Genomic DNA, 24,037 nt, shown 5'->3' with positions numbered 1-24,037 from the left:
TTCTAGACCATTTCAACTGGGGGGGCCAAGCTGGGACCAGTTGTACTGTTAGAGGGGCCAGTTACATTAGATGTTATTGTTGTCATCGTTTTCTTCACTGCATTGAAGGCATTAGCAGGCAAAAGACCATGTTCATAATCATCATCATTGCCACTGTCTAATAACAAATGTAAAAAAAAGAACGATAGCAAAAATTTGCTATGTAAAAATTATTTCATATTTTTCATAATTATTTCATAGATTTCATAATCTGATCCCCAAGGTCCTCATAGGTACACTTGGATATATAGAGCTGGAGGTAAAGAAACAAATATGAAACTAGGACCTTAAAACACTGGCAGAATTCTTTCATCCACATCCATTCACATAAAAGATGTCTTTTAAAGAATAAATACCCTTCCAAGACCACTGTCTTTCTGGATGTTTTAAAATGTTTGCAAATAGTTATTTCTGCAAGGAATGTGAATTGAAAGGGATATGGTAATACCTATGTAGGTGACATATTTCCCCACTGGTATAATGGGTATAATGTGTGGTAGTTGCACACCTCCCTGCTGAATTATGAAGAGCTGATTTGGGCCAGTAGATTTTTTGTTTCATGATCTTTTGTGAAAAAACACATTTTGATGTAGGCTTTGTGCTAGCAGTTTGAGAGAGAAAGAGAGCAAATAGCATAGGGACAGCCCGGTTGAAGTCCTCATTTTTAATGGTTAGTGACAGTAGATTGCAGAGGGGTTCACATACAGTTCAGAGGCAAATCATAATGTATACATTTAGCCCAAAAACAAAACATGTACCGTCCACTTCTTATATTAAGTGGGGTTTGTTGTTATCCACCCTCTGTTATCTTTCAATACCCAATACCCAATATATATATATACAGTATATACGTACACTACCGTTCAAAAGTTTGGGGTCACTTAGAAATGTTCTTGTTTTTGAAAGAAAAGCAATTTTTTTGTGCATTAAAATAACATCAAATTGATCAGAAATACAGTGTAGAAATTGTTAATGTTGTAAATGACTATTGTAGCTGGAAACGGCAGATTTTTTAATGGAATATCCACATAGGAGTACAGAGGCCCATTATCAGCAACCATCACTCCTGTGTTCCAATGGCACGTTGTGTTAGCTGGAATGTTTACTCAAAGCAAAGGTTGTACAATTATACTAGACATTTATAGAATAAATCATACCTAGTTTGAAGATTCTGTGACAAGGGTGAATTAGTTATTGATTTATACAGCTTTAAATTGCATTTTATAGATTTTATGTATTTCTATAAAATCTAAACTGGAATTTGTATTCAAAACAAAGGTTGTCAAAGCCTGCTAGACATTTATAGAATAAATCATATCTAGTTTGATGATTCTGTGACAAACGGTGAATTAGTTATTGATTTTTACATTTGTGAATGGCTTTTGGCGAATGTCTGTTGAATGTCTGATGAATGTTTGTTGAATGTACGAATGTGTGAATATAAAAGCAACTTTACCTCCGTCAATTAGCTGTCTTAAAATAACGCAAAGCCAGTACTTTAGCAGAGTGACGTCGGCCGCGTGCCTCTGACAGGATGGCTCTTGAGCGCAGCGTAGCGGAGTGGGTGGAGAGAACCGTGCGCATTCATAACGAGTGGGCACCATAACCAAAATCACGCACTGTCATTCATGCGTTTGGTCTTCATCCGAAGCATTTGACGGACTGTCTTAAAACAAAACGAGGATGAGGGAAGAGTCACGTGGGTTCTGTTTTCTTAAATGTTTTTTATTCATCATCAGCGCCCGGCAATGGGTGTCCGCGAGCAGGAACCTGCGCCCGTGCAATGAGGTAAGAGCGCGCAGCTCGACACGAACGGCATTGGCTGTCACACTGTTATTTGAACACTGTTATTAAACTACAATAAATAAGCAAGCCATGACATTGTCACCAAGTGCGCTGAACGCACAATGTGTAATCATCTTATTCTATGTCCCAACCATATTTATCATGTTTATGTTCCGAACGTTATCAAATGGGTCAAGAATTAACATTAACCAGAGGATTATAGGCTACAACCTTCTGCCAATCATTGTTATAAAATACCTATTGGCGTGGAATGGAGTGGAGATAAACGATGTTATGGAGGCCTTCTTTGTTAGTGGTGGGATGTAAAATGTGTTGGTCGCCTATTCTTCTTATCGGCTTAAATCCTAAACATGTTGACAAAATATAAGGCTCCATAATATGATGACGCGGCGCACTGAGCCGATCACTTGGCATCCATCCTCGTCCGTGCTGCCTTCCGATGATGTGCCGGAGTAATATTACCGCTGAGTAAGAGGAAAACAGAGGAGGGAAGGACAGCTGAACAGCAAGGGCCCTGGCACTGCATTATCCGGTTAGATGTATCTATTATGGCTATGATATCAGCTCTCTAAGGACAATAGCTGCCTGGAAGCCATCTCTGTCCCAGCCTTCTCCATATTATTTGAGCTGAAAATTATTGAGTGCTGTCAGATTTGTGTCCCAGAGTGTGTCCTATTACACTGCCAGATCTACACACACACACACACACACACACACACACACACACACACACACACACACACACACACACACACACACACACACACACACACACACACACACACACACACACACACACACACACACACACACATATACACACACACACTGGTGGATTCATGGATGATGGATAGGTCACACTGGCACTAAATATCTCCTCTTGTGGCACATGGTCTCCTCTGTATCCATGGTGACCATGATGAGTCACAAGGAGACAAGTTATGCACATTAATCTCAATACCCTTTTATCTACCTTCAATTCCACTGCACAAGCCCCATATCCACCACAGTACCAACATTTACCCACCAGCCCCTCCCCAGACTCCCAGTTGCCTCAGAGGAAAGCAGGTGCACTCCACTTGAAAGGGGTTGTCTGGGGCATGGTACTAAGGGGTTTCTATAGCTACCTCTCATCTAGCTGATATATGGCCTCACCTATTGAGAGTTTGTTATGCATGTGTGTTTGCCCATGTCCCCAATATTTGTGTGGAAATGGCAGGAACAATACTTGTTAGAACTAGAGAGAGATGATGATCTATACAAAAGAGCCCAGGTTTATCTATACTCCACACACAGCCTTAAACTCTCTCTCTCTCTCCATCCTCAGATTCCCCACCCCTCTCTCTCTCCATCCTCAGATTCCCCACCTCTCTCTCTCTCTCTCTCTCTCTCTCTCTCTCTCTCTCTCTCTCTCTCTCTCTCTCTCTCTCTCTCTCTCTCGTTCTCTCGCTCTTTCACACACAAATACACACACATTTAACATTAACAGAACCACATACAGTCAGTATATACACACACACTCACCCACTTTGAATGCAGTAATGATTTGGGTGGCAGTGAGCTGTTTGTCAGTGGTCCGGATTGATTGCCATGGTAATGCTGGGTGAACAGAAGGTTTGGGAGGATGGAGGAAGGGGATGGTGAGCAACATGGTGGTGGAAGTGAAGTGTTGCATGACTGGCTGCAGATAGAATGCTTAGAGACAAACCACCATGGCCTCCAAAACAAGATGGCATCCAGTCTCCTTATGCTTTTTCTCTGTGGGGATCCTCCCTCTCTCTCCCTCTCTCTTTCTCTCTAACGTTCTCTCTCTCTCGCTCTCTCACACACACATGCTTGGTTGTGTGGATGAACAGTTTTTTTCCGGTAGAAGTTATGTTATTGACCTGAAGTGACCTGTTCACAACTGGCTTACTACTTAGTAGTAAACAAACAGAAGAACAAATGCATATGGCTGAGACAAAGATGAGCGGTAATAACCCAGAGTATTGACTTAACATACAGCAATTATAATAACCAGAGTATTGACTTAACATATAGCAATTATTAATGGAGCTTTCTTTTCTTTCCGTCTGATTTTGTTTTCCTTATCTGCCAAGCCTCACTGATGACAACCTGCTCTACCACTGGCTTTCCATCATACTTGATGTTGGCTGTTTAGTACGCCTATGCAGCTTATTAGATTCATTTGGTGCATGCTGTCTTGAAAAACAACTGCATATGACGAGTGAATGGGTGTTCTGGCACATTGACAAAGAAGTGACAAGGAGGTGTCACTGAAATTAAATCCTTGCAACCTGTTCTGTCACTGCAGATTTAAGTGTGTCTTAGATTGTTTTATCTACTGGGACATGTGTGACTGATTGTGACTGTGTGTCTAAGTGAGTGTGTGTATCATGCTCTAATATGACTACTGTGAGATTGTGTATCTTCCAGACAGACTACTACTATGAGTATACAGAGTGTGACAGTACAGGGTCTCGATGGAGGGTGGCCATCCCCCACAATCTGGGCACCTGCTCAGCCCTGCCTACTCCCACCAGAGGAACAGACTGCTGTGAGTACTGTGCGTGCGCGTACGTGTGTGTGTGTGTGTGTTCATTACCATTTATTTCACCTTTATTTATTCAGGTTTGCCTCATTTAGATAAAAAAAATCGATTTTTCCAGAGAGACTTGTTCAAGATAGCTGCGTACGTTCATGAGCGAGAGAGATACGGTCTAGGTGTGAATGTGTCTGTCACATTGTGTGTGACCCTCCTCTCTCCCTGTCTGTCTGTGTCTGTCTGTCTGTCAGCATTCTCGTGTGCGGCGGGAGAGTTCCTAGAGATGTCCGCTCAGCAATGTACGCCGTGTGCGGCCGGCTCCTATTCGCTGGGCAGTGGGGTGCGTTTCGACCAATGGGACACTATCCCTGCCGGCTTCACCAGCCTGGCCACCTACATGGACCCAGGACCCAGTGTAGAGGAGAGTCAGGCCTGTAATAGGTAACACACATGTCGGTTTTACTGTCCTTGTGGGGACCAAACAGTTGATTCACATTCAAAACCCTAACGCTTAACACCTAACCCTAACCCCTAAAAATAATTCTAACCCTAACACTAATTGTAACAATAAACATAAAATAGCCTTTTTCCCTGTGGTGAAAATCTTACATTTTTTCCTTGTTTTACTATCCTTGTGAGAACTTCTGGTCCCCACAAGGATAGTAAAACCCAAAACACACACACATACACTACACACACCTGTCCTACACATACAGCCACACACACAAACTCACAGTAGTCCTGTATTCTCTTTCTCTCTGTGTACTGTAGCTCATCGTGGACGCCGCAGGGTGTGTATTTGGAGTCTAGTCGTGATGAGTGCACCGTGTCTCTGGTTTACGCTGTGCATCTGGAGAAGCAGGGCTCTGTCTCCTTCAGCTACCAGTACCCTGACAACAACATCTTTTTTGAGTTCTATGTGAGTCTGACTCTCTCCTCCCTGATAAAGTTTATATCAGTTCATTTATTACCCTTTTATTTAGCTGGTTGACGTATGTAGAGATGAAAAGTGGGTCTGTTTTGCGGTAGCAGGGAAGACTTTAATTGTACATTCATATATTTTTGTACATCAATGGCTTTTACATCAATGGCTTTACATCAATAGATGTGGGCAATTGAGTGCTTTTCTGTGGTGAGGAGAATCAGCTGCTGATTGGAAGCGAGAGAACCATGTGATGCAATGTGCTGAGTGGTTACCGTGGTGACGTGTGTTCAGGTCCAGAACGAGCAGTGTCAGGAGATGGCCCAGACCGACGATCAGAAGTGGATCAAACTCACCACCAACGGAGAGTGGGACACACACACAGTGAGGAGGAAGGCAGTGTGTGTGATAAGTGTGTGTTATATGATTGGTGTGTGTGATGTGTGTAACATAATCTGTGTGCAACATATTGTGTGACATGTGACTCAGGTGAATCTGAAGTCTGGTACTAACATACTGTACTGGAGGACGACAGGGATCCTGGTCGGAGGGAAGATGGTTAAACCAGTGTTGCTCAGGAACATCCAGATTGAGGGTAAAGACTGCTCGTACCCCTACTCCCTATCTTCACACTCAACTATAATCTCTCTCCCATTCCGCATGCCTCTGTAATGTGGTCGGTCAAGGCACTCCAGGCACTCCAGGCACTCCAGATTCTGCCCACTCCAGAAATCGCCCTTCTTAGATCTAGGAAATGAGACCACAGTGTGAGACAACAGCAGAATCTACATCCTAATTAATTAATGTGTCTCGGTCTAGGTGTTGCCTACACCTCAGAGTGTTTCCCGTGCCGACCAGGCTGGTTTAGCTCCGTCCCTGGCTCCTCCTCTTGCCAGCCCTGCCCCAGGAACACATCGTCTAACAAGGGAGCCGCCTCCTGTACTCCCTGCCCCGACACACAGTACTCACGTATGTACTACACACACACACACACATTCAAATGTATCAGTAGAGCCCAGTTTAAATATCCACTGTCTCTCTCTCTTTCACTCAGATGAAGGATGGTCACAGTGTAAGGAGAGGCCTCCATGTTCGGAGAAGGATTACTTTCAGATCCACACAGCCTGCGACAGCGAGGGAAAGGTAAGTCACACACACATATAGTGTGCATATTGTGAGCGGACCAAGTCATTTGGCGTCACTCTAAAGCGGAAAGGTGGAATAAACGAGCCAGGAGTAGGTTTTCTTGATTGAACACAGTTCTCTATTGAGGGATTTTGGTCAATACAAACACTCCAACATAATCAATGAAAATCTCCCAAGGAAAAACATACATCTTCTTCTCCAGATGAAACAGGAACACAATACGATTATCTTTAAACTACAACAAAAGTCACGGGTTTGTCACCGTCATTAATGGTTCTTCGTGGATAGCTCCTCTCTCTTGTTGGCCATCCTCCAGAGATAGTTTTCCCCCCTTTATCTGCTGGTTCCATACTCTCTCTTATAGGGGAAAGAGAATATGTCATTAGTACCGTCAGCTGTGCTTAATTGCCTCTGGTTACCTTGTCACACATGCCTTGTTAGGCTACTATCCGTCAGCCCAGCCTGCCCTCTGGTGGTCCTTCCACAATATATAGAGCGAAGGCTGTGGTCATATACATTAGATTACAATACATAAGACATTCTGTGTATAGTATCTCTAAGGTTGTGAGGTAACTGCTGTGGTTGCCGTGGTGACAGACGCAGGTGATGTACCGGTGGGTGGAGCCGAGGATCTGTGAGGAGAATGTGACGGGCGCTGTGGTACTGCCCCCTACAGGGGAGAGAGAGGCCTGCCCGCCCTGTAACCCTGGTTACTACAACACCAACGACTCCACCTGCTTCCCCTGTTCTCCTGGAACACACTCTGACGGCACCTCAGGTACACACACGTGCGCACACACACACACACACACACACACACACACACACACACACACACACACACACACACACACACACACACACACACACACATACTATATATGTATATATTCACATGTGTATATACATTAACAGTGCACATACACACACTTACAGTACACACACACACGCCACTCACGTCTGTATTGCTGTATAATGAAATGTGTTGTTGACGGTTGTGTGTGTCTGTCCCAGTGTGTGAGGATTGTCCTGCAGGGACAGAGCCAGTACTGGGGTACGAGTATAAATGGTGGAACGTCCTCCCTTCCAACATGAAGACTTCCTGCTTCAACGTGGGCAACTCCAAATGTGACGACATGAACGGTGAGACAGAAACATGTCTCGGGTGGTTAGGGTCAAGAGATATGTAATATGTATGTAGTAGTACACGTGGGTGAATAGTAAATATGTCTAATATAGACATCCTGCTGGGTATGTAATAACTCTGTGTCTCTCTGACTAATGGGAGCATAGATGTATTTTTAATAGATATGTGGTCCCTCAGATTGTAAGCAATATAGATGTGTGTTTAATGGAATGTGTAATCACAGTGATATGTTGTTGTTCAGGCTGGGAGGTGGCAGGGGATCACATACGCAGCGGTGCTGGAGGCTCGGATAACGATTACCTCATCCTGAACCTGCTGGTTCCTGGCTTCAAGTTAGTCTTGGCTTGACTGTGTATTATTGTTAGAGCTCTCAGGTTTTTCATGGTTAGGTCATGTGGTCAGAATGAACACATGGCTATGATTATTGTGAAACATGAAACGTGTGTGTGTGTGTGTGTGTGTGTGTGTGTGTGTGTGTGTGTGTGTGTGTGTGTGTGTGTGTGTGTGTGTGTGTGTGTGTGTGTGTGTGTGTGTGTGTGTGTGTGTGTGTGTGTGTGTGTGTGTGTGTGTGTGTGTGTGTGTGTGTGTGTGTGTGTGTGTGTGTGTGTGTGTTCTGTCAGGTTACCCACATCACTTGCTGGGATGACCGGGACTGAGTTTGGCCGGATCACCTTCGTCTTCGAGACAATCTGCTCTGCCGACTGTGAGCTCTACTTCATGATGGTGTGTGTCGGATCATTCGCATCTGCACGAGTGTGTGTCTAGGTTCTCAGGGAAATGTTACTGACAATATCAACAGTGTTTTAGCCAGTAAATCAATATTACCCAACCTAACATAGCCAGTATGACACAGCCAATACATGAGTGACCTACTTTTATCCCGCTATTGGATAAATACATATCAATATCTATGTTTGCTAGTAAAGCCATATAAAGCAGAACAGGGTTCCCCAACTGGCGGCCCGCAGCCCCCCAAGTTTTCTGAGCCCAAAGAAATAATACAACATTTAATTGTTGGACTTAAAACACTGTAAAAACACCAGCAAATCAGCTACAAGTGATTTTAATTTTGGAAATCGGTTCCCAAGTATTCCCACGTATAACAGAGAAATATATGTGATCGTATACAAATGTACACAAGGTTTGAAATTATTATGTTTTAGTCAAATATTATGTTTGTGCTTCTTGCGGTCAATCCGCTCAAGAAAACATCGGCCCGTGGTTGAATCTAGCTGAAAATCCCTGCAGAAGACAAGGTTAAAACTGATGAAACCAAAGTATATTTGAACAAACCCAGCCAATCACAGTACACAATATACACAACTAAATCGCAGTAAAGCAGTGAGATTTCAGATAAACCAGTCACTGTGTAAATTGTAAACTAGAGTGATTCGCTCCCATGTGTGTGTGTGTCGCCCCCTGCAGGATGTGAACAGGAAGAGCACCACGGTGGTGGAGTCATGGGAGGGCAGTAAGGAGAGACAGAGTTACACACACATCATGACCAGAAACGCATCCGTATCATACACTTGGGCCTTCCAGAGGACCAACCAGGCTCAGGACGTGAGTACACACACACATACACTCTCACACACACAGTGACACTGCACACACACATACTTCACAGACACACTCACATACTGCACTATAATATATTGACGTGGGTGTATCTAGGTGCGGCGGTACATCAGTGACGTGGTGATACTCTACTCGGTGAGCGTGACAAACGTCCAGGATGGCGTGGCATCTGCGTGCCGGGCCTGCGCCCTCCTATCCCAGAGTTCTCAGCGGTCTGGGTCGTCGTCGTGTATTCCATGCCCAGCTGGGTTCTACATTGACAGAGACACCAACCGGTGCCAGGAGTGCCCCCCCAACACATACCTGTCTGGTCACCACACATATGGAGAAGACGCGTGTCTGCCCTGTGGCCCCGGGAGTAAGAGCAACAAGGTATTATATTAAACACAAACACACAACTCATATCATCACACAACCATAAGTCACAACCTTACAAACTAACCTTTCGTAACCATTATAATCATTAGAACCACTTTATAACATTACATCCTCATAACCTAATCTAAAATCTCAGGGCCATACTTATATGAGTTTTACTCTCATCCAGATCAACAGTTAACAGTCTCTCCTCTGGATAATAATGTTTTTAGCATTGGTACTATCATGTGTGTATCATGTGAGCCGCTATTTGTGCGATGTGTGTTGACTTGATGCTATTGTGCCCCCTCCTAGGAGCACTCTCGTTGCTATAGCGACTGCTCCTTCAGTCATACGGAGAACAACCGCACCCTGACATTTGACCTGAGCTCTCTGAGCACCGTGGCCTCGCTCACCATCGGCCCCAGCTTCACCTCTAAAGGCACAAAGTATCTCCACGTCTTCAATGTCAGCCTGTGTGGACACCAGGTAACACACACACACATTCGCACACACACACATTCATGCACGCACACATCAGCTTGTGTGGACACGAGATAACACACACATACCTCAGGGTCGTCGTTGTGTGTTCTGTTTCAGGGGAAGATGGCAGCTGTCTGCACAGATAATGTCACTGATATCGCCAACAAGGACATGGGGAGTGATTCCACCCAGTTCGTCAACTCAGTGGACAGCTTCATCTGTCAATCAACCATCATTCCTGCGGATGGGCGGGGCTTCAGGATGGCTCTGGCATCCCAGTCTATCAGTCTGGCTGATACCTTCCTCGGTGAGATGGCAATCGAATAGTGCCTTCATAATGATTATAGGACAGTGCCACAACCACTAGTAGTCATATAGCCAGAGCACAAAGTATACTCTTCATCTAAAAACAGATTTATTTTCAACCATTTCATTTGAAACTTGTTTTCTCCATCTCTTCCGTCTCTCTCTCAGGAGCGACAGTGGACAGTGATTTAGACGGAATAAACACTAGACCAGAACTCTTCTCTGACAACTCAAAAGGCATTCCAGACATCAACTTCTTCTACAGGTAGGCCAGCGTAGACCTAGACGCCATAGAACAGCATTCATAGTTTAATGGTTCCAGTGAAGATCAGTCATTGTGGTTGAAAGTGGGTGGAAAATGTATTTTTTGTACACTGCTGCTACGCACTGTCTATTATCTATGCATAGTCACTTTACCCCTACCTACATGTACAAATGACCTCGGCTAACCTGTACCCCCGCACGTTGACCCTGTATATAGCCTCGTTATTTTATTGTGTTACTTTGTTGTTTTTTACTTAAGTTTATTCAGTAAATATTTTCTTCACTCTTTCTTGAACTGCATTGTTGGTTAAGGGCTTGTAAGTCAGCATTTCACGGTAAGGTCTACACTTGTTGTATTCAGCGCATGTGACAAATAACATTTGATTTGAGTGTGTGTGTTTGACTGTCTCAGGTCTACTCAGGCGACTGGATCCTGCCAGCGTGGTCGGAGTGCGGTCATGACCATACGCTGCAACCCAGAGAAGACAGACCGCGGGCAACTCACAGTGCCCAGGTACACACACCTGTCTGACTGTCTGCTCAACGTCACCTGTCTGACTGTCTGCTCAACGTCAGCTGTCTGACTGTCTGCTCAACATCACCTGTCTGACTGTCTGCTCAACATCACCTGTCTGACTGTCTGCTCAACGTCACCTGTCTGACTGTCTGCTCAACGTCACCTGTCTGACTGTCTGCTCAACGTCACCTGTCTGACTGTCTGCTCAACATCTCAGCTGAAAACGTTTGTGTATTATTTATGTGTGAATTTTCATTAGCGCCTTCTACATTTCTCCTGTGTGTGTGTGTGTGTGTGTGTGTGTGTGTGTGTGTGTGTGTGTGTGTGTGTGTGTGTGTGTGTGTGTGTGTGTGTGTGTGTGTGTGTGTGTGTGTGTGTGTGTGTGTGTGTGTGTGTGTGTGTGTGTGTGCGCGCAGTGCGTGCCCTGCAGGTACGTGTGACGGCTGTACGTTTCACTTCCTGTGGGAGAGTGGGAGCGCCTGTCCCCGCTGCACCCAGGATGACTATCACCAGATAGAGGGAGCCTGTAAGGGAGGGGCCCAGGTAACCTGTTCCCTCTCTCTTCATCTCCTTTAACACACTCATGCTACTCTTATTTTCACCTCTTGGTATTTCAATTGAACCTACTTTCTCGCCTTCTCTACTCTCTCTCCATCACTTCCTCCCTCCTTCCCCCTCACTTTCTCTCTCTCTGTAGGAGACTCTGTCTGTGTGGAATGAGCCAAAACTGTGCATCAAAGGAATTTCCCTGCCAGCTAAGAGCTCCGCCCCCTGCGAGGCCATCGCCCTATGGCTAAAGGTGGGGGTAGGGGGCGGGGCCTTCTTGGCTGTGCTGCTCGTCTCTCTCACCTGCTATTTCTGGAAGAAGAACAAGAGGTGATTGACTGACACCTGTTAATCAAATAACCATCCTAGCCATAGGCTGTAGTACAACGTTCCTGACTCCTGCATCTCTGTGTCCTGTGTGTTTCTGTGTCACCCCCTGTCAGGCTGGAGTATAAGTATTCTCGGCTGGTGATGTCAGCCAATAAGGAGTGTGAGCTGCCGGTGGCAGATAGCTGTGCCCTGGCCGAGGGGGAGGAGCTTGAGGATGACGTGGTCTACTCCCACAAACCCTCACTGCTCGGGAAGCTCAGGGCCATCGCCAACAAGGTAGGTAGGTAGGTGTGTGTGTGTGTGTGTGTGTGTGTGTGTGTGTGTGTGTGTGTGTGTGTGTGTGTGTGTGTGTGTGTGTGTGTGTGTGTGTGTGTGTGTGTGTGTGTGTGTGTGTGTGTGTGTGTGTGTGTGTGTGTGTGTGTGTGTGTGTGTGTTAACCCTGTGTGTATCTCTATCCTTCAGCAGAGGGAGGGAGAGAGCAGTGAGTCGGTACAGCTGAAGTCATCCCAGTCTGAGAGATGGGTCTGGGGGTAACGACGAGAAAGAAAGAAGAGAGAAAGGGAAAGAAAGAAGAGAGGAAGGAAGGAAGGAAGGAAGGAAGGAAGGAAGGAAGGAAGGAAGGAAGGAAGGAAGGAAGGAAGGAAGGAAGGAAGGAAGGAAGGAAGGAAGGGAAAGGGAAATAGAAGAAGCAAGAGTTGGTAGGGTTGGCACTGAGTTCCACTCCTCTTCATGTCTCCTGGGCTCTGCTTATTCCCGAGGACTCCATCGTGGCTCCAGCTGCTCCAGCTGCTCCAGTTTCCTCTGCAAAGGTACCTGTTCCCATGATTCTGACTGAAACTGGAAAGTGGTTTGGCTCCCCACCCTAGACCCTACCACACAGGGGAACACAACCATGCTTATTGCCATGGATATTGAAGGGCTGCAAATGAAAGAAACTGTCACTGTTTTTGTATATTTTGTATTGTCATTTGGAGTTTATCTGTACAGTCATGTCTAAAGTATTTATAATTATTAGTGGTGTTATGATTTATCTTTATTAAATTCTCACTTGCCTTTGGGGCCGTGTTTGTATTTGTGTGCAGTTCTGTTAGGCTACACATTAGTATTATTATTATTATTAATAATAATAGTAATACAACAATAGTTAATGGGGCCTGGAATACTCCTGAGAATACCATGTCTTGTAGAATTAGACCAGTTTGTTGGATATTCGACGGCTATTTGCGCTTTCAAACCTCAATTGCTTTCAAACCACTTGAGCCACAGACTCCAAATAAGTGTCATGATGTTGGAAAAATTGAGCACAACATTGCACAGGTCTTATTTTTGGGCATTCATTTTCTCTCCAAACCTAATAAACATGTGGAAATGTGAGCAGCATTTTGTATTCCTAGTTGAATTAGTTAGGGAGCGTAAACAAAGTACAAACTTTTTTTACATTCAAATTTCAATAGCTCCTTGGTCATGTGACCTACTTGACTCAAACAAAGTTCAGAATGTCCACTGACTACCTTTCTATATTGCACACCGTTCAGTTTGTCCATTTTCATCTCACGCATTTTTAGCTGAATTTTTCAAACATTCTAATTGAAATAGTTCCTTGGTCATGTGACCTAGTGACTTAAAACAAGGTTCAGAATGTACACTCAGTGGGCCTACACATTGCACACCCTTTAGTTTGTCCATTTTCACCTCACAAGATTTTACATGAATTTTTCAAAATGTAAAGTTTCAATAGCTTCTTGGTCATGTGATCTACTGGACTCAAACAAACTTCAGAATGTCCACGAACTAGCCTTATATATTGCACATGCTTGTTTGTGTACTGTAAAATCACGCAGTGTAACGTACATTTTTCAAAGTTTTACATTTCAATAGCTCCTTGGACATGTCAATTACACACCTAAGAAGCATGCAGTGGATATACACCCATATTGCATAACCTCTATCATGTATCTTCTATATTGTTGTACATTAATATTAGTTTGACAATTAGAGGGTTCAGTCCAGTGATGTGTTTACCCTTTTCTTTAATATTTATCTAAAATAATTGGTAGTTCTAAGTACTTATTTTCCCTGTTTTTTATTTTTCCACAGTATTTAACAGTGGTACACAATAGAAGAGAGACAGATAATATCTCCTTTCGTTGTTAATATCAACCATAAAAGAAAAGGGCAAAGTACGAGATTCATGCTATTAATTGTCCAAAGCAGGGATGGAGAGTGAGCTAGTGAGGTAGGCTGCAGTGGGTTTGCTGGTCAATACATGTACTGAACATGTAACCACAGTAAAGGTGGCCAGAAAATCAATGAATAAAAATGTAATATTGACAAATTAAACAGAAATTGTAGACCTTTAAACTTTTCCAACATGTCAACAGACACTTAACTTTAAATAAGTACAAGACATTTCACCGTGTTAACTTTCTCTTTATCCCTGGTTGATGTACATTTCAGAGCCTCTTCAGTGTGGATGGGGTATAGCATACATTTTCAACAACAAAGACTGCACTTCCAGTTTGTGTTCTTCACTCTTGAACTCTTTTGGCATGCAAAACATTCAATCTAAAACAAAACGTAACACGTTATAAATAATATCAAATATCAATGCAGTATGACGAATTAGCCATCCATTGTGTTATATCATAAATTGTCTTACATGCCGTCACTGTTGTCAAAAGATTATAAACATGTTAGATAAAGTTACTAACCCAGTCAGTCTTTGGGCCACATCCAGGTTCTTTATCAGTGGCACACATGAAGCAGTTGTTGGCTTTGTTGAACTCTGAAATCATAGGCATGAACTGAACATATGGCTGTCCCACACAACTACATAAAAATAAAGAATTTACATTTAATTTGAATTAAATGTCATTACCAGACATTTTTAGTATATCCTCAGCCATTTCTTTTCGCAGTTACTCCATGTGTTTTTGTGAAGGTTCCATATCAATTTGGGAGTGGATGTTGGGGAAGTTCTGTGCAACTTCCTTAGCCATCTACACCAAAAAATAAAATAGAGTTTTTGACCTAATTGTCACATAACAGCTAACCATTCATTATTGAAAATATAACTATCAAACCTGCATTACAAAGACCCCACAGATGAAGGTATCCTGCTGCATGGTGTGAGTTACTTCCCCTCCTTTCCATTTTATGTCCACCCAGTCATCTTTTCCAATATCTGAAAATGTCAGTTGTTGAACATAATACAATTTATGATATATGCAGTTGAGGAATATTCCATGTACCAACACTACATGTAGGACAGACATAAGACATTCCCACCCACATACAGTATACACATACATAGAGGCATTTTTCAGCTATGATTTTACCACTCAGAATCCAGAAGGGATATGACAATGGGACCAGCACAGGATGCAATACACCCTTACAACAATCTACTTTTTGATCTTCTTGACTTCTTATCTTGTAAACTGCTACTGTGTGTCAAGAAAAGAGCCCCAATTAGGGGTTAGTGTACTCCAGTAAAAAAGGTCTGGTTTAGATGAAAAACTATTGCCTTGTGTCCCCGTTCATAGGGGCATGAGAGACTAGTCAGTGGTAGAATTGAGTTGGCACTTTATTGGCCCAAACACCCATAGACCCACAGGGTTGAGGTTACTCATGGACAGTAATTAGTAATACCTTTTTTTTGCATTGATGCATTGTGTCTTCTAACTGTCCAAGAATAGGACCCAAAGTGTTGGGAAATATTTGTTCCCATAAATACAAAGGAGGATGTCTCTCCTCATACCTCTGACACTTTAGTCAGACTGCCAGACTGTGCACCACAGAGCCAATCAGGAGAGAATACATACAGGTCAACAGTGCCAGTTGAAAGTCAAGGGGTATGTCTGTGCCTTTTGGATTACTCTCTCTTTACAGAGAACCCCTGTGGTTCAAGTCTGCTCTGCTATGTCTGAAAGTGACAGAGCCAGCAGCCAAGAGTTTTTCACAGTATACCATAAAAAAGTATTACACTTATGAATGTATGTAAAATGCTAATATGTATTAGATCCAGTACAATGGAATAACTAAGACCTGAATTTGAATGCAGCGTGTTCCGATTCCTCCTTCTCTTTCTGTCCAGCAGGGTCAACCAAAAACACTTGGCCTGATGGTTCATGCAGATACTGGGGAAGCAATATAGAAATGTATTGATCCCTTACATGATTTTACTATTAAATGACCCATATCACAACCCTCATACCTCTTCACAAAAATGTACCTAAATCAATTTTGGAAAAAGGATTTTACTCACAAAAGACGTAGGAATGTATTTTCCCAGTTAGAAATAGTAGGCCATGCATCAAATAACTATTTATCAGAAAAACTAACCCTCAAATGCACTATTGCATTTTGTAAGTTGTCTGCAGGTGGCTTGTTGTGAATGCACTCAAATATCAAGTCATTATCAGGTTATGTAAACTGCGTTCTAATACTCAACGTAGAAGGATTTGTCTTAATATACAGTATATGAAAGTGATGCTATAAAAAAAAAGGAAAACCATGTGAGATAAAAATTGACAAACTAAAGGGTGTGCAATGTGTAGGCCCACTGAGTGGACATTCTGAACCTTGTTTGAAGTCGCTTGATCACATGACCAAGGAGCTATTGAAATTCTAAAGTTTGAAAAATGTATGTAAAATCATGTTAGATGAAAATTGACAAACTAAAGGGTGTGCAATATAGAAGGGTAGTCAGTGGACATTCCAAACCTTGTTTCAGGTCAGTAGGTCACATGACCAAGGAGCTATTGAAATTTGAACGTTTGAAAAATGTATGTAAAAATGTGTGAGATGAATATTGACAAACTAAAGTGTGTGCACTGTGTAGGGCCACTGAGTGTACTTTCTGAACCTTGTTTGAAGTCAGTAGGTCATATGACCAAAGAGCTATTGAAATTCAAAAATATAAATAAATAATAAAAAATAGTGCGAGATGTAAATCAACAAAAAAAGTGTGTGCAATGTGTGTCTATGCCATCAGGTTAGCTACAACCAGTTTTGAAAGTTTCAGGAGTAATGTTATTTTTTTTATTATATATTTTTTTAGGAGTAATAGTTAAAGAGCTATTGAAATTTGAAAAAATAGATTTGTCACTATGTTCACGGTCCCTAACTGCTGTTGGCGGACGTAAGGAAAACGACAGGCGAATATCCAACCTGAAACTGTCTTTACCTCGGTCAAATAAATCCATCATATCCCAGGACGTCCCATACTCTCGTTGCAGTTCCATTCGGTAACGTAATTCCTCCCCGCCACCAGACCAGTTTCCGCCCTTCTGAGAGAAAATACTTCGCCTGTGATTCATCAACGACAGAAGGAAAGTTTAAATATAGCCTACAAAAAGAAGACAATCGGATTTAACTTTTGCGTTATCGCGGATTCTACGCTGGAAAACCGGATAGATGTCGGTCGCAGTAGTCAGGAGATTGTTGAAATGAGGATGAGCTGAACTCGAGCTGGTACAGTTACGGTACGGAATCATCTCTTTGGTCTGGATACTCCGGCCATGCTGTTTAGGACAAGTCTAAAATTATCCCAGCAGTTTTGGGTATCAATCCAGTCCGTCATTTTCTAATTTTTTTATGAGAATATATGCTTGTAAATTATGTTAAATTCACGCACGACCAACGTTATCGGTTTACAGCGTCAACGAATTAAATCAGAGGTGTAGCCAAAACCATTGGACCTGGCTGCTAAACAATGTTGACATTTTCTTTTAACATAAGTTCCATCATAACACTATCAGATTCTAGAGCGAGCAACAATGCTTCTTTCTCGATCCTCACCAAATGTCACTTCCTGTGGTGGCGATGTAGAAAAAAGATGAAGGGGGAGTGCAATCTGTGATTTATTATTCTGTAGTTGGCCTAAAAGTGATGGTAGATTTATCTCTCGCTCTTTGTGTGTGTGTCTCCACTGTGATTGACTCGGAAAATTATTTCCAGAAGAACATAACTGCTACTACATAGAACAACAGTAGGCCTACATGAAATAGTTGTGTGTGTGCTTTGTCTTACAGGTCCCTCCGCTGAAAACTCGACGGCATTATCTAATTCCTTATCTAAGTGGTAACATTATTCAGAGAGAGAGAAATTACATTTAATCATTCTGAATTATGAGAACAGTTTACATGTTCAAATAGTATCAATTGTCATGCCTCAACACAACCTCAAGGGGGCAGCACTTTCCCAGGAGATAAGTGACTAAATCAAAACACTGTTCATTATGTTCTTTAGTTTTTCAAATGCATTTTCTGTTATTTCTCCGGGGCTATCTGGAGGTTTTGGCTTTGTGCTCGTAAATACGACGTTCAAAAGCACTTTTATATCAGGAGTGAACTGAATAGCCTACACAATTATTTAAACGTTGCTTTAGTCCTTAGGACTCCAGTCACTTTAATTCTTGAGCAAACGCTGCCCTCTTGTGGTTCCGTTGAAGAATTACAGCGGGGTAATATTTTCACAGGTAAATGTCAAACAGATGGAAAGGAGCGAATAATCTTTGTGTCAAACTGTACATTCACCTGGGAAAATGTAGGCCCTAGTCTGTTGTAATCCCACAAGAGATCAACCAAGTTTTTTTTACAGGGACGAGCAAAAAGAACATGACGTTTTAATAGATGGGTTAGCTGGAAATGTCACGAAAACAATGTGTACGTTTCTATGGGGGGGCAGAAGTCAGTGTGTTGTTGTGATTCTGGATGGCCAGATTGCTAGCCAGAATGACAAGTGCCATGTGGGGAATCGTAAGTGGCTTGTTCTTGATACCATGTCTTGTTTTGACTGATTTCGTGTCAATGCTAATATGGCCCAAATTCGCAAGCTAATCAACAACTGTAACGATGTATTTGAGCGACAAGTGCTCATTGTGCACATGTATTTCTGTTTTTAATAAACATTGAATTCGAAATATAGTTTACATGTTGTCAGCAATGTAAAGCCAACCCCGTGTGTTTTGCCCTATATTTATGCAAGCGTTAGTTTTGTTGCTGAGCAACCAACCCTTCTATACCAGCGAGATTTGATTTGTTTACTTTGTTAACGCTGCACTGTTTTTTTTTTTTAGGCATTAAAAGAGTTTCGCAAGTGAGGTGAGTGCAGTATTACTATTTACTAGTACCTATGGAAATACACTCGGTTGAAACGACTTAAAGGAAACAAGTTCGAGCAGTGTTTGAAGTAATATAGATATTCAGTCACATTTGAATTGTAATCGATTGTTGATCATTTGCAAGGGAGAAACGTACAAATTCTTCACAAAGGTTTTGCATAATAAACACTGCCCTTTTATTTGCAGATCGTCACAGCTTCACCATGGCTCGGGGCTGCCTCTGCTGTGTCAAATACATGCTGTTCCTTTTCAACCTGCTCTTCTGGGTGGGTGAACAAACTCACTGCACACATCATTTTCAAACAAATTTATCTGATTCGGCATTCTATTTTATTATTAAATCATAGTATACTAAAGGTATAATAATGATTAGAGTAATGACAATCATGTATTTATATTTTATTCTGCCTCTCAGTTGGGGGGCTGTGGTTTGTTGGGTGTGGGGGTGTGGTTGTCTGTGTCCCAGGGCAGCTTTGCCACCCTATCACCATCCTTCCCCTCCATCTCTGCTGCCAACCTCATCATCACCCTGGGTGCTGTCATCATGGTTACAGGCTTCCTGGGTTGCCTGGGTGCCATCAAGGAGAACAAGTGTCTGCTGCTGAGTGTGAGTGAACTACACTAACCACGATGCACCACACTACATTGCTTGGCACATTGGCAACCTCACCTGTCTCTCTTCTCTCATGTTCCCTGTAGTTTTTCATCACGTTGTTGGCTATTCTGTTGGCGGAGCTGATCCTACTCATCCTGTTCTTCGTATACACAGACAATGTAAGACTCCCATAGAAGCCACCTGTCAATTCAACCCCTGGTTATCCTTCCACCTATGGTTCCTGTTCCCATAGTGCTCTGTGCCTCTGCCTACATTTCTCATGATCCACTGTGTGTGCAGGTGAGTGAGAACGCCAGACAGGACCTGAAAGAGGGACTTACTCTGTACAGCACCAACAACAACGCTGGCCTCCGCAACGCCTGGAACACCATACAGACAGAGGTACGGTACCTAACTACTAATGATCTACCATACAACCCCACACTAATAGCATAGCATTCCATCAAGGGAGAGGTGCAATATATAACCCTGTCTCCTCTCTCTCCCTGTCAGTGGCATTGTTGTGGGGTGAATGGGTACACAGACTGGCACACTGCCCTGCAGGAGAAGGTGGTTCCTGACCACTGCTGCCAGGATATCTACCAGGACTGTGGGCGCAATGCCACCAACCAGTTCTGGACACAGGTCAGTTTGTGTTTGTTTAAAAATGTCTGAACTTCTCCCTCCCATCAGGGAGTGTGTGTCTGATTTTCTCCCTACCATCAGGGAGTGTGTGTCTGATCTTCTCCCTACCATCAGGGAGTGTGTGTCTGATCTTCTCCCTACCATCAGGGAGTGTGTGTCTGATCTTCTCCCTACCATCAGGGAGTGTGTGTCTGATCTTCTCCCTACCATCAGGGAGTGTGTGTCTGATCTTCTCCCTACCATCAGGGAGTGTGTGTCTGATCTTCTCCCTACCATCAGGGAGTGTGTGTCTGATCTTCTCCCTACCATCAGGGAGTGTGTGTCTGATCTTCTCCCTCCCATCAGGGAGTGTGTGTCTGATCTTCTCCCTACCATCAGGGAGTGTGTGTCTGATCTTCTCCCTACCATCAGGGAGTGTGTGTCTGATCTTCTCCCTACCATCAGGGAGTGTGTGTCTGATCTTCTCCCTACCATCAGGGAGTGTGTGTCTGATTTTCTCCCTCCCATCAGGGAGTGTGTGTCTGATCTTCTCCCTACCATCAGGGAGTGTGTGTCTGATCTTCTCCCTACCATCAGGGAGTGTGTGTCTGATCTTCTCCCTCCCATCAGGGAGTGTGTGTCTGATCTTCTCCCTACCATCAGGGAGTGTGTGTCTGATCTTCTCCCTCCCATCAGGGAGTGTGTGTCTGAACTTCTCCCTACCATCAGGGAGTGTGTGTGTATCCATGTGTATCTGCATGTGTAGGAGTGTCCTTTTTCACTTCTCAAGATTGTATGTTTCTCTCTTGTCAGGGTTGCTATGAGAAGGTAGAGGAGTGGCTGGATGACAATAAACACCTGCTGGGAACCATCGCCATGTGTGTTCTGGTCATACAGGTATGGTGTGTGTGTGTGTGTGCGCGCATACAGGAAGACATACAGATGTACATGTAATGATGTTGTTGCAGTGTGATTGATGTCACTTTCTGTCTGCAGCTCCTGGGTATGGCCTTCTCCATGACTTTGTACCAGCAGATCCACCGATCCGGGAAGAAGTACGAAGCTTAGAACACACACACACACAGAGTTTGAGACCCATTACTTGTATACAAAATTATACTCTAAAAAGACACACACACATGCCACAAAACAGCTTTTTATTTAGTGTTTTATATTTACACACCCTTGTATCATTTTGTGCACAAAGGCAATATTGTCTTTTAATGATCATCTTTATCATTATAATCAGTGTTCTTGGCAGGGATTCAATCCGACCGCGGTTTGTCAACAATGCACCGGAAATGGATTAATCCACAAATAGTGCCAACAATCAGCATTTTGACATTGTCCCTTGTTATGTTTTTCCAACTTCTGGGAAGATTTCAACCAACTTCACCCCAAAATTCCTCCATGTTTTCAACATCATTGAAATTCTACTGTAAAAAGTTATGTTAGTTATGTTGTTGCTTTGACAGTCTTTTCTGAAGGTTATTTATTTATGCGATTTCATTTGTCTGTCCCTCATTTTAAGGCCAACCCTGTTACGTAAACCTAACTATTTATATATATATGGTGAAACTATTCCTTTTTTAAAGAAGTTTTTTCCAAAACAAACTGTCAAATCAGTGTAAAAGCAGGTGAGCTGGTTCTACTCTTTTTGGCCTTTTTCTGGTGTTTTGTGGTTAAACTGAGCATGTTGATTATAACGCATCATCGCTGTTACCCATAGATTGGATTTGTTAAAACATTTCTAGCCAAAAGTTTTGTGAAGCTTGCATTCATTTGCCCCTCCCTGTTGCACACAAGTGTCCATTCATTCCCCCTGTCACAAGTGGATTTATGGCTGATTTCAGATGAAAACCTCAACCCTGATACGGTCAACCCTGTTACTTTAAAGACACGTAGTCATTTTTTTATTTAACCGCATATGTGAAATTAATAGTTTGTTTTGACCAATTTACACTGCCCCAAAATGTTATTTTGTTATCAAATGCTACATATAGTTCCATCAGAAATTCCATTTAAAAGCTGAATTGTCGACAACCCGCAGTCGGATTGAATCCTGGCCCTAGTTCAGTTATGGGGTGAGGAAGGGGGGTTGGATTGTGTATATGGGAATAGGGACACCCCTCAGTCATCCAGAATAGCTTGAACACAAAATAGAGTAATGGGAAAGAGAGGTTCGATTTCATGCCTTAGAAATCCTTAAACGGATTACATTTATATTGTATGGATTTATTCTTGTAAAACCAGTGTTACTGAGATGTGTTCAATAAAAGTTACACTTATTCTGTCAAAATGCTGGCCATTTTTCCTTCAGTTCAAATTCCAATTCTGTTTACTAAAGCATAATCTTCAATTGAGGTGGAGGTGGAATGAACTATCATCTAGTACTGTTACAGGAGTGAACTATCATCATCTAGTACTGTTACAGGAGTGAACTATCATCTAGTACTGTTACAGGAGTGAACTATCATCATCTAGTACTGTTACAGGAGTGAACTATCATCTAGTACTGTTACAGGAGTGAACTATCATCTAGTACTGTTACAGGTGTGAACTATCATCATCTAGTACTGTTACAGGAGTGAACTATTATCATCTAGTACTGTTACATATGTGAACTATCATCATCATCTAGTACTGTTACAGGAGTGAACTATGATCATCTAGTACTGTTACATATGTGAACTATCATCATCATCTAGTACTGTTACAGGAGTGAACTATGATCATCTAGTACTGTTACACGTGTGAACTATCATCATCTAGTACTGTTACAGGAGTGAACTATCATCATCTAGTACTGTTACAGGAGTGAACTATTATCATCTAGTACTGTTACATATGTGAACTATCATCATCATCTAGTACTGTTACAGGAGTGAACTATGATCATCATCTAGTACTGTTACAGGTGTGAACTATCATCATCATCTAGTACTGTTACATGTGTGAACTATCATCATCATCTAGTACTGTTACAGGTGTGAACTATCATCATCATCTAGTACTGTTACATATGTGAACTATCATCATCATCTAGTACTGTTACAGGTGTGAACTATCATCATCATCTAGTACTGTTACATGTGTGAACTATCATCATCATCTAGTACTGTTACAGGAGTGAACTATCATCATCTAGTACTGTTACATATGTGAACTATCATCATCATCTAGTACTGTTACAGGAGTGAACTATTATCATCTAGTACTGTTACATATGTGAACTATCATCATCATCTAGTACTGTTACAGGAGTGAACTATGATCATCTAGTACTGTTACACGTGTGAACTATCATCATCTAGTACTGTTACAGGAGTGAACTATCATCATCTAGTACTGTTACAGGAGTGAACTATTATCATTTAGTACTGTTACATATGTGAACTATCATCATCATCTAGTACTGTTACAGGAGTGAACTATGATCATCATCTAGTACTGTTACAGGTGTGAACTATCATCATCATCTAGTACTGTTACATGTGTGAACTATCATCATCATCTAGTACTGTTACATGTGTGAACTATCATCATCATCTAGTACTGTTACAGGTGTGAACTATCATCATCATCTAGTACTGTTACATATGTGAACTATCATCATCATCTAGTACTGTTACAGGTGTGAACTATCATCATCATCTAGTACTGTTACATGTGTGAACTATCATCATCATCTAGTACTGTTACA

At 42.4% G+C, this 24,037-nt stretch overlaps 2 protein-coding genes and 1 long non-coding RNA gene across 5 annotated transcripts; 2 read left to right on the top strand and 1 right to left on the bottom strand.

Moving 5' to 3' along the window:
- The first annotated feature begins 1,575 nt into the window (after window positions 1-1,575).
- On the top strand, window positions 1,576-13,048 carry LOC139533954 (endosome/lysosome-associated apoptosis and autophagy regulator family member 2-like). Its single transcript, XM_071332501.1, has 22 exons — window positions 1,576-1,827; window positions 4,282-4,402; window positions 4,642-4,831; window positions 5,162-5,309; window positions 5,607-5,696; window positions 5,802-5,907; window positions 6,132-6,281; window positions 6,367-6,455; window positions 7,056-7,236; window positions 7,473-7,601; window positions 7,847-7,937; window positions 8,226-8,328; window positions 9,031-9,168; window positions 9,280-9,555; window positions 9,856-10,029; window positions 10,144-10,333; window positions 10,501-10,597; window positions 11,009-11,110; window positions 11,530-11,656; window positions 11,811-11,989; window positions 12,103-12,265; window positions 12,452-13,048. Exons 1-22 carry the CDS (start codon window positions 1,723-1,725, stop codon window positions 12,521-12,523), a joined length of 3,021 nt encoding a protein of 1,006 aa, XP_071188602.1. The 5' UTR covers window positions 1,576-1,722; the 3' UTR covers window positions 12,524-13,048.
- Window positions 13,049-14,398: 1,350 nt separating this feature from the next.
- LOC139533956 (uncharacterized) lies at window positions 14,399-17,313 on the bottom strand. The gene is made up of 6 exons (XR_011666892.1): window positions 17,178-17,313; window positions 16,037-16,128; window positions 15,073-15,173; window positions 14,868-14,988; window positions 14,701-14,774; window positions 14,399-14,554 (listed from the first exon to the last, which is right to left on the bottom strand). It is a non-coding gene; the product is annotated as an uncharacterized lncRNA (long non-coding RNA).
- LOC139533955 (tetraspanin-9-like) lies at window positions 17,092-22,633 on the top strand. 3 transcript variants are annotated; one of them, XM_071332502.1, is made up of 9 exons: window positions 17,092-17,475; window positions 19,071-19,095; window positions 19,302-19,381; window positions 19,531-19,722; window positions 19,815-19,889; window positions 20,011-20,112; window positions 20,224-20,355; window positions 21,148-21,231; window positions 21,331-22,633. In XM_071332502.1, exons 3-9 carry the CDS (start codon window positions 19,319-19,321, stop codon window positions 21,400-21,402), a joined length of 720 nt encoding a protein of 239 aa, XP_071188603.1. In that variant the 5' UTR covers window positions 17,092-17,475; window positions 19,071-19,095; window positions 19,302-19,318; the 3' UTR covers window positions 21,403-22,633. The 3 variants fall into 3 exon arrangements, with proteins under 3 accessions (XP_071188603.1, XP_071188605.1, XP_071188606.1); XM_071332504.1 differs by lacking the exon at window positions 17,092-17,475 and adding an exon at window positions 18,693-18,750; XM_071332505.1 differs by lacking the exons at window positions 17,092-17,475; window positions 19,071-19,095 and adding an exon at window positions 19,160-19,183.
- The last annotated feature ends 1,404 nt before the right edge of the window (window positions 22,634-24,037 follow it).

Source organism: Salvelinus alpinus, chromosome 11 (genome assembly GCF_045679555.1).
Source record: "Salvelinus alpinus chromosome 11, SLU_Salpinus.1, whole genome shotgun sequence".
Lineage (NCBI taxonomy): Eukaryota > Metazoa > Chordata > Actinopteri > Salmoniformes > Salmonidae > Salvelinus > Salvelinus alpinus.
The sequence above is the reverse complement of the archived record's forward strand: the minus strand, read 5'-3'. Positions and strand labels throughout refer to the sequence as shown.

Coding starts and splice junctions, on each gene's coding strand:
- LOC139533955 (XM_071332502.1), top strand. CDS start 19,319: ATGGCTCGGGGCTGCCTCTGCTGTGTCAAATACATGCTGTTCCTTTTC. Junction 19,723..19,814: donor ACAAGTGTCTGCTGCTGAGT/GTGAGTGAACTA, acceptor TGTTCCCTGTAG/TTTTTCATCACGTTGTTGGC. Junction 20,356..21,147: donor CCAACCAGTTCTGGACACAG/GTCAGTTTGTGT, acceptor CTCTCTTGTCAG/GGTTGCTATGAGAAGGTAGA.
- LOC139533954 (XM_071332501.1), top strand. CDS start 1,723: ATGAGGGAAGAGTCACGTGGGTTCTGTTTTCTTAAATGTTTTTTATTC. Junction 4,403..4,641: donor CACCAGAGGAACAGACTGCT/GTGAGTACTGTG, acceptor TCTGTCTGTCAG/CATTCTCGTGTGCGGCGGGA. Junction 5,908..6,131: donor CAGGAACATCCAGATTGAGG/GTAAAGACTGCT, acceptor GTCTCGGTCTAG/GTGTTGCCTACACCTCAGAG.